The sequence below is a fragment of the Augochlora pura genome, chromosome 9, assembly GCF_028453695.1.
Source record: "Augochlora pura isolate Apur16 chromosome 9, APUR_v2.2.1, whole genome shotgun sequence".
NCBI lineage: Eukaryota > Metazoa > Arthropoda > Insecta > Hymenoptera > Halictidae > Augochlora > Augochlora pura.
The window spans coordinates 124,637-138,572 of NC_135780.1; the positions used below are offsets into that span (position 1 = coordinate 124,637).

The 13,936-nt window shown below is 30.7% G+C and overlaps 4 protein-coding genes across 8 annotated transcripts; 2 read left to right on the plus strand and 2 right to left on the minus strand.

Moving 5' to 3' along the window:
• Positions 1-1,026: 1,026 nt before the first annotated feature.
• LOC144475302 (NECAP-like protein CG9132) lies at positions 1,027-4,220 on the plus strand. 3 transcript variants are annotated; one of them, XM_078191060.1, is made up of 3 exons: positions 1,027-1,248; positions 1,723-2,119; positions 2,216-4,220. In XM_078191060.1, exons 1-3 carry the CDS (start codon positions 1,163-1,165, stop codon positions 2,471-2,473), a joined length of 741 nt encoding a protein of 246 aa, XP_078047186.1. In that variant the 5' UTR covers positions 1,027-1,162; the 3' UTR covers positions 2,474-4,220. The 3 variants fall into 3 exon arrangements, with proteins under 3 accessions (XP_078047186.1, XP_078047188.1, XP_078047187.1); XM_078191062.1 differs by having other exon boundaries at positions 1,034-1,128; XM_078191061.1 differs by lacking the exon at positions 1,027-1,248 and adding an exon at positions 1,255-1,489.
• On the minus strand, positions 4,173-6,733 carry LOC144475299 (tetratricopeptide repeat protein 17). The gene is made up of 5 exons (XM_078191054.1): positions 6,339-6,733; positions 5,205-5,508; positions 4,844-5,104; positions 4,579-4,731; positions 4,173-4,493 (listed from the first exon to the last, which is right to left on the minus strand). The coding sequence occupies exons 1-5, from the start codon at positions 6,629-6,631 to the stop codon at positions 4,335-4,337; spliced, it is 1,170 nt and encodes a 389-aa protein (XP_078047180.1). The 5' UTR covers positions 6,632-6,733; the 3' UTR covers positions 4,173-4,334.
• Positions 6,734-6,818: 85 nt separating this feature from the next.
• Positions 6,819-9,084, plus strand: LOC144475300 (tRNA methyltransferase 10 homolog A). 2 transcript variants are annotated; one of them, XM_078191055.1, is made up of 7 exons: positions 6,819-7,097; positions 7,173-7,379; positions 7,511-7,820; positions 7,898-8,044; positions 8,101-8,206; positions 8,275-8,436; positions 8,513-9,084. In XM_078191055.1, coding segments are annotated over exons 1-7 (1,086 nt in total). In that variant the 5' UTR covers positions 6,819-7,095; the 3' UTR covers positions 8,665-9,084. The 2 variants fall into 2 exon arrangements, with proteins under 2 accessions (XP_078047181.1, XP_078047182.1); XM_078191056.1 differs by having other exon boundaries at positions 6,819-7,006.
• Positions 9,085-9,597: 513 nt separating this feature from the next.
• Positions 9,598-13,921, minus strand: LOC144475301 (uncharacterized). 2 transcript variants are annotated; one of them, XM_078191059.1, is made up of 6 exons: positions 13,720-13,921; positions 13,008-13,470; positions 11,893-12,103; positions 11,631-11,781; positions 11,388-11,516; positions 9,598-11,244 (listed from the first exon to the last, which is right to left on the minus strand). In XM_078191059.1, exons 2-6 carry the CDS (start codon positions 13,250-13,252, stop codon positions 10,967-10,969), a joined length of 1,014 nt encoding a protein of 337 aa, XP_078047185.1. In that variant the 5' UTR covers positions 13,253-13,470; positions 13,720-13,921; the 3' UTR covers positions 9,598-10,966. The 2 variants fall into 2 exon arrangements, with proteins under 2 accessions (XP_078047185.1, XP_078047184.1); XM_078191058.1 differs by having other exon boundaries at positions 13,008-13,329; positions 13,720-13,917.
• Positions 13,922-13,936: the final 15 nt, after the last annotated feature.

Sequence of the window (13,936 nt, forward strand, 5' to 3'; positions counted from 1 at the left end):
AGATGAACGATTAAATCTAATTAATGAGAAATTTGGGGTAATTAAAGATAATTTCTTAAGCTATGTTTCATTAAAATCGGTTAATACGATAATCCAGTTTCACATGGATATGAATTGCTGAGTTGTACAAGCCTCGAGCTCAGCACAAAGCTAACAAGCTAGGAATAGCGCGCCATAATTTATAAACGTAATCGCATTCTGATTGGTATATGGAGTATATTTTCACTAAAGAAAAAATGACTTCAAATTACTTCAGAAATCACCCTAGTTGAGACAATCCAATCAGTGTCACTACACTTGTAAAGAAATCCATATACAAATGTATATGTATTTAAAAAAACTTGCATACCTCCAATATTGCAGTGACCAGTTCGGGAGTGGTCAATTGTGTTTCCTAAAAGTCCAATCCAGGACTATTGGGCCTCCTAAATGTACAATTTAACATTACTATGGAGTAATTTATAATATCCGGCTTAGTAACATTAAGTCGACGTTCTGACCTTTCCGAGGTCTGTTTCTTTCCGAGCAAAAACTTCATATTCAAAGAAAATACGGTCGATAATATAGGTCGTTAAGTTAACTATGTATCATTTGTGTTGGACTTTGATTAAATTGTAAAATATTTCGAATTATGTCTTAATTAAAGGAGTCTGTGATTGGAAAAAATATTACAAAATGTATGTACGTTATTCAATTCAAACATTCTCATTGAATAACGTACATACATTTTCTAATATTTTTTCCAATCACAGACTTCTTTAATTGATTTTCCGTCATGTTCACAACATTTTTGGGACACCTTAAATTATATAAAATCCATTGATGATTTGATTTTCAATAGTTCGGTAACATTTAGTAATCAACAGTAACAAAAATCCTGTTTAAAAGTTGCATATGTATATACAATTAATTAGTTCCTCTTTGTTTTGGATTACCAGTTGCACCAATTGTACAACAGTGTACGCAGAGAAGGCAATCTATTATCACTAGTGAAATAATCTGTGGTTAACGGCTTTGTGTGGGGATGGGAGGCGTGACTAGAGATAAAGTTATCAAATCACGGTGCAGATTCGTCACAAAATATAAACGAATTTTCAAATAGCACTTCATCAAGTTCAGCTCTCAAACGTACGCGCTTTCTCCGTGTTTTATCGAAAGTACAATGGATACATACGAAAGTGTATTACTCGTCAAGAGTGAAGTATTTGTATTTAGTATACCTCCAAGGTCATTGAATAGGGGTTATCGGTACGAATTGATTCTTTTTCAGAATATTTCCTTTGAAAATCTTTCATCTTGATGAAAGAATTCTGCATGCATAAACGCATGGAATACTGAATATTTCCTTCGTTATTGACAAGGCATCCTAAATATCATCGGTCATTTTTCAAAATGTTTAATCTCAGTCTCGCACAATTAATACGTCAGCAAAAGTTATACCGGAAATTGTTGACAGAACAACATATTGTTACATCTGGAACATACTTCTGTACGATTTTTATCTGCGGTGTGATTCATAAGTCATCAGAATGAGTTTATTACGAGATCAGCATTATAACCATAGTATAATAGTTTTTGACAGTTTTGACATATATCCTAAATTTCACAATAATATGGAATCTTAATTTTGCCAAGTTAAAAAATAAATTTGGTTTAATATGCTATCTATATATAATGCTTATTGTATCTATATACATATTTTTTTTATAAATGTATTCATAGAGCAGCTGATTGGAATTTACAAGAACCAACATGGACTGGCAGAATGCGTCTTGTATGTCAAGGAAATTCAGTAGCAATAAAACTTGAAGATAAAATTACAGGTGAATTATTTGCCAAATGTCCAATTGAAAAGTATCCAGGTATTGCTGTTGAACCAGTCACAGATTCTTCTCGTTACTTTGTTCTGAGAGTTCAAAATGATAATGGACGCTCAGCATTTCTTGGTATTGGATTTTTGGATAGATCAGATAGTTTTGATCTAAATGTTGCACTTCAAGATCATTTTAAATGGCTCAAGAACCAAGAACAGATAGAAAAGGAAAAGGATGAACCAAAACAGGAGCTGGATCTAAGATTTAAAGAAGGCGAAACAATCAAAATCAACATGAAAATTACTGTAAGATTATTCAGTTGTTTTATGAATATACAATTGTATTTAAACGTGAAGTTTCAAATTAAACAATTAGAGATAAAATTTTTAATTATAATACAGAAAAAGGATGGTAGCGAAGTTTCTTCAAAGACAAAACAACGACCTAGTACAGGTATTGGTTTACCTCCACCACCAGGTGGTGTAAAAATTGCACCTCCACCAGCTAAAACTCCAACATCATCACCTGCACATAAACCAACCCAGAACCAAAACCAAACAAGTTCTGAGTGGGGAGAATTTGCTAGTGCATCTCAACAATCGCAAGCTCAACAGCAACAACCATCAACAGTAGGGAATTCCAGTTGGGTGCAATTCTAACTTCTTACAACTTGTATTAAAATTTAGTGTAGCTGTGCTATAGAATCATAGGCAGTGCATATGTATATTAATTTGTATATGCACATGTACTTTGACATGTATACATACATATACCTTTTAAGGGTAATTATTAACAAAGATGTTTCTGTGTACATAGTAAATTAGCTACTATATTTTTAGAATATGATCTTTACTGTATTATAGTTGAGTACTTATCAATACTTACAAATTTCTGTTATAACTTAATGGTGAATCTGCATCAATGAAACAACCATCTGATACATCTTCTTTTTTAAATAGAAAATTATAAAAATAATTGCATTTGAAAACTTCATCAACTCATTTTCATAGATTGAAAACAAATTTTTAAGACTCGCTATATATTTATACATTAAGATAGTTTTATTTTATCTTACATAATTTGAACTGAAAAATTTATCACAGCAGTATAATTTAGCTTTTTTGCCCTGCCACATATATTTTTACTATATATAATATTAATGCAGAAGAATGTACATATAATTACAATTCTTATTTAAATAAATTATAAAAAGAGGAGTAATACTCATATTTTTTATATAAGTAGGTACCATATAAGTTTAGTGCCTTGTACAGATTTGTCTTTGAAAATGAGACAGCCTGAATTAGAAAACATTAGTACACAGAATAAAAACATGATAATAGAAATTTGAGATGTTCAAATTTATGATTCTATTATCATAAAATACTTTCTTGAAACATCAGTTCAGTATTAAAAGTAAAATATACAATGACATATATTCGACATTTTCTATTGCATGGATACAGTCTTTGTTGAAACCCTTAAAGGTGTATAAATTAAATACAGTGTATGCAATTTTAGTTTATATTAGTTTCTAATGTTTGTACATAAAACAAAAGTTTAGGAGGCTAATGCAGAAAAAGGCCTAATTATACGGATGTTCCAAATTTTTTAATTTCATCCTAATTTTGTATGAATAGGTTTCTAAGAAACTAATTTTATTTCATTTTCGTTATATCACCGAATTATATATCAAATGCCAAATTGTTGTATTGTATTTTTGTATTTTAGAAACTTATTTAACCTGATGTAAATTTTAATTACATACTATGCAGAGTAATTAAAGTTTAGAAAAGAAGCTTGTAAAAATAATGTGCATAAATGCATTAAAAGAGATAAAAAAAGGTGTAAAGCAGAGCTGTTTACATTTAAGAAATTGTTAAAAGAAGAATGGTGAAAAATATTATTACTAAACACAGAGATGTAATCTATATTCAAAATAATCAGGAGAGAATAGATATATTACATATCTTTGTTCGAAAAAGTGAAAAGAATTAAATGTTTCATGTACATATTATGGATAATTATCTCAAGATAATATTATGTCCTAAAAAACATAACTGTGAATTATTTACATATATAAAAGATTAGATATTCTCGTATAAATAGAAACGAGAAAATTACTTATATAGCCTGGTGTCATTGTATATTGTAAATGATACTGAGTAACGTTGTTAATAATACGTACGTTAATATTTAGAGTAATGGAAAAAATATCTTGTAATTCCATAAATTACATTCCGTTTTTAATGTATAAAAAAATTATTTCACAATACACGCGTACTTGTGTGTAAGTAGTGTATACATATATATAGCGCAGTTCGTCTCGTTGCAGTAAATAAAAAATGCTGTTGTTTTCTATTGTATATTTTCATTTGTAGTTATAATAAATTGCATAATTATTAATACGCTAAGGAATTATTAAAAATCATATTACAAATAATACTTTGTAGATAGATAAATGATAACAGCAGTTGGAAATTTTATTCTATCACAAGAATTATTTATCTTGATAAATTATCAACAACGTTTATTACGAGCAACGTTGAGCCTTAAACTTCGCATGGCCATAGCACGACTAAAATGGCGTTGTACTGGACGTTGAAGTTGTCCATTGACTAGAGTAGAATCTTCGTCTCCTTCCACGTTACTTAAAACCACTAATAGTACTCCAAGCACCTGTGAAATGGAAGGTAATGTAACTATAATCACATATATATTCATTTGAATATGAAGTACAATAACATTTTCTTATCTTACTTACCAGACATATGATTATCAGTAATGTATAGGTATTTATGCTCGCAGCCGGAAGTGACTCCACTTCTCTTAGAGCTTCAGCAGCTTCAGAGAGATCTGGTTTTAATTCTAAGGCATGTCTTAGATGTATAGCTGCTTCTTGGTAATGGCCATATGCCTTCAGAAAGATGAAAATAAATAAAATAGTTTATCAATTTCTTGTCTCTCCAATATTCAAACAATACACGCGAAAATGCAATACATTTAAGATTTTAGAAATTTTGGTTCACCTTGAATATTTGACCAAGTGTAAGGTACTGTTCCCAAGCATTGCGATCTGGAGGTTGCAATTCCAAGGATCGTCTTGCTAAATATGTTGCATCATCTAAATATTGTTGTACCAATAGCACTCTAGCCAAATTTAACAGAACTTCCGCGTTATGTGGTGACACAGCCAGTGCCCTTCGAAAACACTCAATTGATCTTTGTGCATCTCCTTTTATGCGCCAAAAATTTCCTATTTGATTATAAAGTTGCACTGATTTTGGTTTCTAAAAAAAAAGTTTAATGAAATAATAAATAAGTATACAATTTTGTATATATTACATTCGTTTGCTTTCATTAGAAATATATAATATGCCTAAGATGTACCTCTCGTTTAGCTTTTATTAAACGTTTCTCTAATAGATCAATATCAACATCCATGGTTTTACCACCATTCTTCTTGAACATTAGAGCTACATTAGGTTCTGGAACCAATGGATGTTTATCTCTGTTGGCAACACCAAGCAGGTTGTCATAATAGGTGAAATTGACAGGTTTTCCACAATCCAGGATTACATCCTCACATTGCTGACCAGTAGTGCATATGACTTGCTCGCCTGATGTTTGAGATGATAGAGTAAAAGGTTCGGTGGCATTTGGAGTATCCTTCAACACGTATGACGAGAATCGTCTGCCAAGGGGACCAAAGTTAGGGCTTTTTTAACGCTGAAAGAATAGTAAGCCACACACAAATACTAACTACAGGAAGAAACAGAAAATTACATTGCATTATTTGTAACAAGTATTTGAAGCAAAATTTGGAATATTATAAAACATAATTATAGTGAAATAGAACTAATAAAAATAAACAGATTTCATACATTCTTCTCAAATTAAAATATTTTGTAGATATTGTGCAATTCACTTGTTACTGTCTTCAATTGAAAAATTTTATGACTTTCCACATTTTTTATAACTTATAACAGGAAAAGCATATTTTATTATGCATGCAGTATTAATGTCTATAAAATATACATATGTATATTTCAAATAAACAATAATGTAACAATTAAACATGCAGCCACCGACTACCTCTTGCATCTGTAAGTGCAGTAATATTTTTTATAATTTATAGACAATGTAACTAAAAACAAGGACTATAAAACGATCATACACAATTACCAATCATATATAAATATTTCTAATAAAAACTGTAATGTTCTTTAATACATTTCAGTTTAACGCAAAAACAAAACAGTTTAAATTCCCCAATCATTCTAATCGTTTACATGTCAGAAGGTCATAGATATAATTTTTATTCTGTTAGATAAATTGTTTTTTAATATATAAGGTGATTGATTTGAATTTTTTGTCATATATTTCAGAAACATGAACTTCCGAGTTAGAAGCATCAGTAATTTATTCTATAGAACAAATCTAAGAAATTTAATATTCAAAAGGAAGACATGCCACTCTGATCTTACCCAAGACTAACCAGAACTTAACTTCGTGGTTTCTTACCGTTCATGATTTCCAGAGAGAACATTTTTGCAGTCTTGACAGTACGGTTGTACCTTTTCGTGTTTATCAGAAATAGCAGATCTACTCCAACTTTGTCCATTACCGACACTGATGCTAGTCGCCAAGATATCAAAAATAGGATCATCTTCCACCGTACTCACGAAGTCTGTTGTCTTAACGACTTTATCAGCACTAAGCCTCCAGGAAGTCCGCGAATTCGTGAGCTTTGCTTGAAGTATTAAAAAGCAAAACAAATAGCCGACGACACGACCGTCGACCCCAACAACGTGCATTCTCCCGCTTCAGAAAAACCGTTCCTACACGTTCCTAACTCGTTGAGAAATCGTCTGCTTCTGTACTACGAAAAGATGATTTAGATTTTAGATTTTCATTCAGATGACTCTTTTCTCTAGGGACTATTGACTTGGTTGCCAACATTCCTAATTCTCTATTACAATATCACTAGTAATTTCAGTAGCACATGTATGCACATACATATGACATATGTATATACATACGTCTCGTTTAATTTTTTGTTTAAAATTGTGAACATCGAAATTTAATTATTGCAGACGATCACTTTCTGATCTTCTGTATGTTGCTATATTAATATTATTCGAATAATATAATGAGTGAATAGTACGTTTATTATGAATACAACAAAAAAGGTTATTTTTAAAAGTGAAATATTTTTATTTCTATATGTAATTTACAATAATTTAATGATACTAAGTAATTTTATGTTAAATGAAAATATATGTAAATACTGTTGTTTAAAATTTTTTTGTAATTTCATAATTTTTGAAAAATGTTACACTGTTTGAATTTGCATAGGTTTTCGGATTTTTTACGTAACATGGAAAACGAAAAAGATATAAATCATAGTAGAGAAACAGAAAGTGATGAACAAGTTATAAATATTTCTCATCATAAAGATTGCCATGATATTGACAATTTGGAATTAAATACGAATATTAGCAAACGGCAACTGAAAAAAATAAAGAAAAAAGAAAAATGGTTACAACGAAAGAGTGAGAAAAGGTTTTTAGTTTTTAATTTTTAAGTTAATAATTTTTTTGTACAATGTACCTCTACATATCAATTTGATGTTAATTATTGATTCTATATGTGATGATATCTGTAATGACAATGTTTTACTATGATTAACGTAGATTAAAGGAACGGGAGAAAGCAAAACAGAAACGAGCACATGCTCGTGCAAATAATATAGATCTTGGACCATCTAGGAAAGCTTTAAAAAAGAGTACTATGGCTGATAGTAACTGCAAAATTGAAGTAACTATTGATATGTCTTTCGATGACTTAATGATTGACAAAGACATTGCAAAATTAACTAAGCAGATACTAAGATGTTATACGCTGAATAGGAGGGCTGTTGCACCAATGCAGTTTTCTCTTACTAGTTTTAATGGTGCGTCAAGAACACACATGCAAAAGCATAATGGATATCAACATTGGGATGTAAGTAATTGTCCCTAAATTCACTAAAGAGAATAAAGCACTTACGATATTATATTAAAATTAAATATTATTTTTAGGTAAAATTTTATGTGGAAGGGTATTTGGATATTTACCCAAAAGAAAAAATCATATATCTGTCTAGTGAATCAGAAAATGTGATCAGTCATCTAGAACATGATTGTGTGTATGTTATAGGTGGTCTTGTTGATCATAATAGTCATAAGGTAAGCTAGCTTATTTGATATGTATAAATCTTCTTACATTGTATTTACATTTCTAGGGTTTGTGTCACAAAGTAGCCAAACTGGCTGATGTAAGGCATGGTAGACTCCCTCTAGATAAATTTTTACAAATGAAAGCTAGAAAAGTTTTAACTGTTGACCATGGTATGATTAAAATATACATTTTTACATGAATATTAAAAACACAAACATAATATTTACATTTTTTGTAGTGTTTGAAATCTTGCTTCGAGTTAGTGAAGGAGAAATTTGGCAAGAAGCATTTTTACAGGTTCTACCAGAAAGAAAAAATGCTCAGCCAATTTTATCTATAGAAGAAACTAAAAGCACATTGAATGCTTGTGGTAAAAAAGAAAATATTTGCGACGAAAATGGTACTGTTTAGACAAAATAAAGTGTTGAAGGTAAAAGCATAGGTGATAGCATCTATATAATAAAATTTTGTTACAGATGAAAGATTTCAATTCCTCAGATCCTTAAAAGAAGGCAAGGATATGTTGAATATTTATAAAAAAGAAGAAAATATTTTTTTCACGAATAATATAACAAAAGCAAGTGTGGAAGCTATTGACGATGAAAATACAAATAATGTGTGTACATAATAAAATTACAATATACGGAAAACAAATCAAACGAAATACTGCATTGTACATAAATATGATTTGCGTTTGAAATCAAGCACACCTTTGTTAGTATTGTATAATACAGGTTCTCATAACTTTGTCGTTTTTTATTTGTTATTACTGCAATGCATGTATTTGTTGTCAAAGTACATTTGAAATTTTGCTGAAAATAAAAAGTACATAAATGCAAAGCACATTAACAACAAATTTCTTCTTTTGTATAAATGATGTATTACGTGTACATAAATTTATGAGGGATCTCAAAATGTATAATAGAATAAATTTATAATAAATTAAAGAAGTCTGTTTTATTTAAGATGATGTACCTCAGATTTACCTTAAACATGATATCTCTTATGTAAAGTAAAACTAGGAAGGCACAAGAAAAATTAGCAATCACATGTTTCGAAAAATATTAATCAATTTTTCTCAAATTTCGCAAGAAAATTTTAAAAATATTATTTCTATATTATATTATTAATTATATACACATTTCCTTTATAATACACTGGTTGGTTTAACATAAAGTAGAACTCTGAAAATAGATTAGAAATATACAAAATTTAGTTTGTATTATTAAAAGTACCATACATAATGTTATATTCAATACAATTTAATATGATTATGACTAGAAAATTATTGCTTCAACGTTTCAATACGGATTAGGCTACACTCTTTTTGAAAATATACAGTCTTAAAAAATCATTTAATTCTGCACAATAATGTTTAATTTCCAATATTTGTAAACCTTTTAGGATTTGAATCGTAACTAATTTTATAGTATATTAAAATAAAAGAATGATGCAAAAAACCAACAAATTTTTGCAAAATTTGGGTAAAACTGATAAAATAGAATTCTGTAATTAAATTAAAATTCGTATGCGTGCATAATGAAATAAAGTGGTATTTACATAAGTGGTATCATTTTTAATAGTAATTTCAAAACAGAAAGTTTTCAATTGATTTTAAGGTAGTACTGCTTTATGATTTGTGTGATTTCGCTTATCACTAAATAATTGCAAAATTCAAATATCGTCTACAAAAATAATCGACTTCTGTAGGTTTAAAAGAAAATTGAATTATGAGATCTGCATAATCAATAAAATAAATTGTTATTTATGCATCGTTTAATACCTAAACCGAGTTAACAAAAATTAGATCATGTATAACTTAATTAGAATGCAAAATCACATCTGAGTATTTATGAAATATGACAAATTTTTCTGATAGATCAAATTTTGTTTTTATAGGTAACTTTTGCAATATCAAAAACAGGACTGGTATTTACTATGAATATTCTATTCACACTCTGTCTGCATACTGATACTATAATTTCTAATTTAAATTATAATTTACAGACAAAGATTTTCTATATGTGATATATATATATGTATATATACAAAATTATTTTCCTCCATAAAGGTCAAAGCGATGTTTAAATTGACAAAAGTTACTTATTTCATCGATTTCTCTTTTTAATTTCTTATTGATAATCGAACTTTTATATACACCAAAAATTTCGTACACGTACTACAAGTTTACTTAATTTCTTTGTATATCAACGAAAATAAAAATTACGGTGGTAGAATTCCTTTTTCCGTGTATAATATGTACAACTTTGTAGGTATACTTTAACAGAAGTATACATTAAGATAAGTAAACTACTGAGAAGCTATCATTTGCACAAAGTCAAAAAAATGTCTAATTCTAAATATTCAAAATTTGATTTCAGTTATAAATCTAATAAAATAACTGACATCATTTTGCTAAAAACAGATTTCCAATTATGCTAATAGAATCTTTCGAATATTTATTTAACAAATTGAAGCAAGTAGCTAAAATGTAAGCAAAATAATTTGTATTAAATCATTATCGAATTATATTTAAAGTAAAGTACTGGTTTGCATTAATGAGCCTGTCTTTGTTGTTGTACAACGTATGTAAATGATTTATACATAAAAAATATTTATTTTAAGTAAAAGATTTGAATTATTATAAATATATTGTGAAAGAAAATATAGTATTCGTAGATTTATTAATTCGAGTGAAAGTTTAGTAACTATACTTAATTTTATAAAAAAATAGTAAAACAATTTTTTGATTGAAAAGTATATATGTATACAAATTATCTGTATGAAGCCAGAAACTGACTGATTTATTAATGTGTACAAATTGACGTTATGGCACATTAATAAGAACCAGTACGATAGATGTAAAATTACCAGCTGTTTTAAGCCTATTCTGCATAATAATAACTTCACAGTTCACATGTCTGTAATTTTCATGCAATGTCTAAGTCATCAACATCCTGACTATCAATCATTTCGAATTCGCTACCACTTTCATCACTATGACTAATTGATTTTCTTGAAAGAGGTTCAAGTTCTGCTTCTCCTTCGGATGATGATTCTTTCTCAAAATGACCACTTTGAAATTTACTACCATCCATGTCTGTTTCTTCAACACTAAGTTCTAATTCAGAAACTTCTACACCATCAGTACTTCCATCTTCATGGGATGGCATTTTTAGACCCAGAATGTCATCATCATTGAAAAATTCTGAAATAAAAAAAATCTTTATATTGATCTAAAATATCCAGCGAAAAATCAAAAGTATATATTTTTGGAAACAGACATTTAATTACTTTATGTTTAGGTTAAATACTATTGAAGTAGATAAATTATAATTGTAAAGTGGGTACCATTTTGAGCATCAGACAACACACTTGTTGGTGTTGGAGATTGATCTCCAGATTCTCCTGCTCTTGTAAGAACTTGAAGATTGTCCTCAGTAACTGCTGGTAAAAATTCTTCAATTTCACTATCCCATTCTGTAATAGAATTGATGCATTGCAAATTCAATACATTAGATTTTGCATAGGATTAATATTTTCTTATCATTATTGTAAATGTATGTATTTTATATTTTATGCTTCATTAGTTACCTCTGTGTGATAAGATCTTGTTGGGTAGTTTCAATAATAGCGCAGGTCCAAGTAAAATGCTCATGCATATTGTATATGCAAGAAGTACACCATTTATAGTGCGACCAATAATCCACAAACCCAAGGAGAAAGAACAAACTGCAGTGCAAAACTAAAACGAAATTTAATCATTATTAAAGAAATCAGATAACATAAATAATGTATGAATTATGTATTCTTGTTTGGATAGTATGAAATGTTTAATAAACTAATGAAAATTTACCACTCCTGGTTGATCTTTTTTCAATTGCTTCAAAGAATGAATTGCTGACTTCACCTTTCTTCCAATTTTTTCAAATTGTTCTGTTTTTGCACATGATCTACAAAATATACATTTTTGTATGTGGGCTTCTACTGTATAATAGCAGAGAACTATGACCAGCGCAGCACTGCTGGCTGCTGCAAAGCCACGGATCTCTAATATAATAATACCCCTGAAACAAAAACATAAATTAATACCACAATGTAATACCACAGTAATATTTATCCACTTAACATTAATTTTCTCATGTAATAATAGTGCTCAGTAAATCAATACAAACAATCGAATATTTAATAAATGGTTACTTTCAAACAAAGTTATTATGATATTTTTTGTCATTCCTGTCGGTGTAAACTTTTTTCTAGAAAATTTATACGCTTTTACACGACAAATCAGTCGCGCGATTATACTTTTTAATTATTAACATGCACTGCCATCTAGAACAGTACTATGGATCTGGTGGGAAAATACGCTGAGAAGATGCAATTCATGCGACAAAGGCAAACAAGAATGTCGTGAATAAATGCAATTTGCGGGGAAAGGAGAGATATTAATAACATATCACTTGTTCCGTACGGAACCCATCAATGACCGATTACGAGCGCGTACGAAGATACGCAAAGAATCGTAGCTGTCGAGTATTGATAGATAATGTTATTTACAACTGACATCAAATGCCGAAACGTACACGCTTCAACAAACCTTGACCCAGAAGGCGGATAGCTCGCAAAGCATTAGAAGACAGCTGCTTCGAGTATCGCGCGACAAACTTTAATGCGCAAAATTTTTACTGGCACTACTACCATTACAATTGCATTCGGAATAAGGAAAACATTTGGAAATCTAGTACAATGAATTAAACGACACAACAGAAGCGGATATTACTAATCATTTAGCAAATGCATTAAATATTGCGAATCCCGTTTCGTTCAAGCAATGCGAGACTGCAATGGGTAGGTACCATAGGTTGCATAGTAGAAAAATCGCAATTGATATACAATCAAATTTCACGTATAACATGTAACGTTAGAACTGAGAAATGATGCACACACTGTATCACAGATAGGAGAACTTACCAAAACAGTATGTTGAATACGATGACGACAGAGATACTGTTCACGGAGTTCTCCCAAAGAAAAATACTCTCCAGAATGCTGCAAAGCCGCCTCGAGGCTTCGAAATTGCACCCGACATTCTTGCAGCGTTCAATCTCCACAGTATTGCGGTCGTCTTCTGCAACCACTTCGCTCGTATCATGATCATGAGGTGTCGCGTTTCTCTTCCATCGTAAATAACATGCCACTCTCGAAAACCGTTCCATGACAGTTCCAGGTCGATGTTGACTGCTTTTGTCGTCCTAATTTCCGTTCTCCTTTGGCATGGTACACCCTCGGAAGACTGTGCGGGAGTATTTTTAGCGCGTGACAACGAGTAAGACTTTTGAGAACGAACGAGCAACCGCGGGGGTTTCTTCTGCTTTACCTCGAAGAACAGAGTGTGAAGGGGAGCAAGTGAGACAGAGAAGGAGATGTATATCGCCTGATAGAAAAGAGAAGAAAGAACGAAAAGTGAGAGGGATAGAAACGAATATAAACGAAAGGATAGACTAAAGACTGTAGCGATCACTAACAAAGAACGAACGATTAAAACGCTGCGGAACGGAGAGGGAACGAATCACTAAGGAAAGAAGGAGGAAACGATATATGTAGACACCGAGAGAAAGGACAGAGACAGATTTCATACACCCTTACGCTATTCCACGTTCGTCCTTATTTATTTTGCGTATACCTTCTTCCAAATCACAGGCTCCTTTGTCCTTTTCTTTCTTTCGTTTTTTCGGCCACACCACTCGGTGTGTAGTCAACGTCGTATCTCTTACCGTTCTACTGACGTACGTACGCGCCTGAGCGCTATTCCACATACCCTACCTTCGTCTACTGCAACACACGTGACGACCGCGACACGAGACGTCGTTGCACAGCGTACAACGTGCTGTGGAACTGCG

Bases quoted from the DNA above. Each gene is read 5' to 3' on its own strand.
- LOC144475302 (XM_078191060.1), top strand. From the start codon at position 1,163: ATGGATACATACGAAAGTGTATTACTCGTCAAGAGTGAAGTATTTGTA. The intron at 1,249-1,722 runs GTACGAATTGAT...ATGTATTCATAG, and splicing joins TCATTGAATAGGGGTTATCG to AGCAGCTGATTGGAATTTAC. The intron at 2,120-2,215 runs GTAAGATTATTC...ATTATAATACAG, and splicing joins AAATCAACATGAAAATTACT to AAAAAGGATGGTAGCGAAGT.
- LOC144475299 (XM_078191054.1), bottom strand. From the start codon at position 6,631: ATGCACGTTGTTGGGGTCGACGGTCGTGTCGTCGGCTATTTGTTTTGC. The intron at 4,732-4,843 runs GTGAACCAAAAT...ATCTTTCTGAAG, and splicing joins CACTTGGTCAAATATTCAAG to GCATATGGCCATTACCAAGA. The intron at 4,494-4,578 runs GTAAGTAAGATA...TCCATTTCACAG, and splicing joins TACTGATAATCATATGTCTG to GTGCTTGGAGTACTATTAGT.
- LOC144475301 (XM_078191059.1), bottom strand. From the start codon at position 13,252: ATGGAACGGTTTTCGAGAGTGGCATGTTATTTACGATGGAAGAGAAAC. The intron at 12,104-13,007 runs GTAAGTTCTCCT...TTTTTGTTTCAG, and splicing joins GTATTCAACATACTGTTTTG to GGGTATTATTATATTAGAGA. The intron at 11,517-11,630 runs GTAACTAATGAA...ATTCTATTACAG, and splicing joins CAAGATCTTATCACACAGAG to AATGGGATAGTGAAATTGAA.
- LOC144475300 (XM_078191055.1), top strand. The intron at 7,821-7,897 runs GTAAGTAATTGT...TATTATTTTTAG, and splicing joins ATGGATATCAACATTGGGAT to GTAAAATTTTATGTGGAAGG. The intron at 8,437-8,512 runs GTACTGTTTAGA...ATTTTGTTACAG, and splicing joins AAATATTTGCGACGAAAATG to ATGAAAGATTTCAATTCCTC.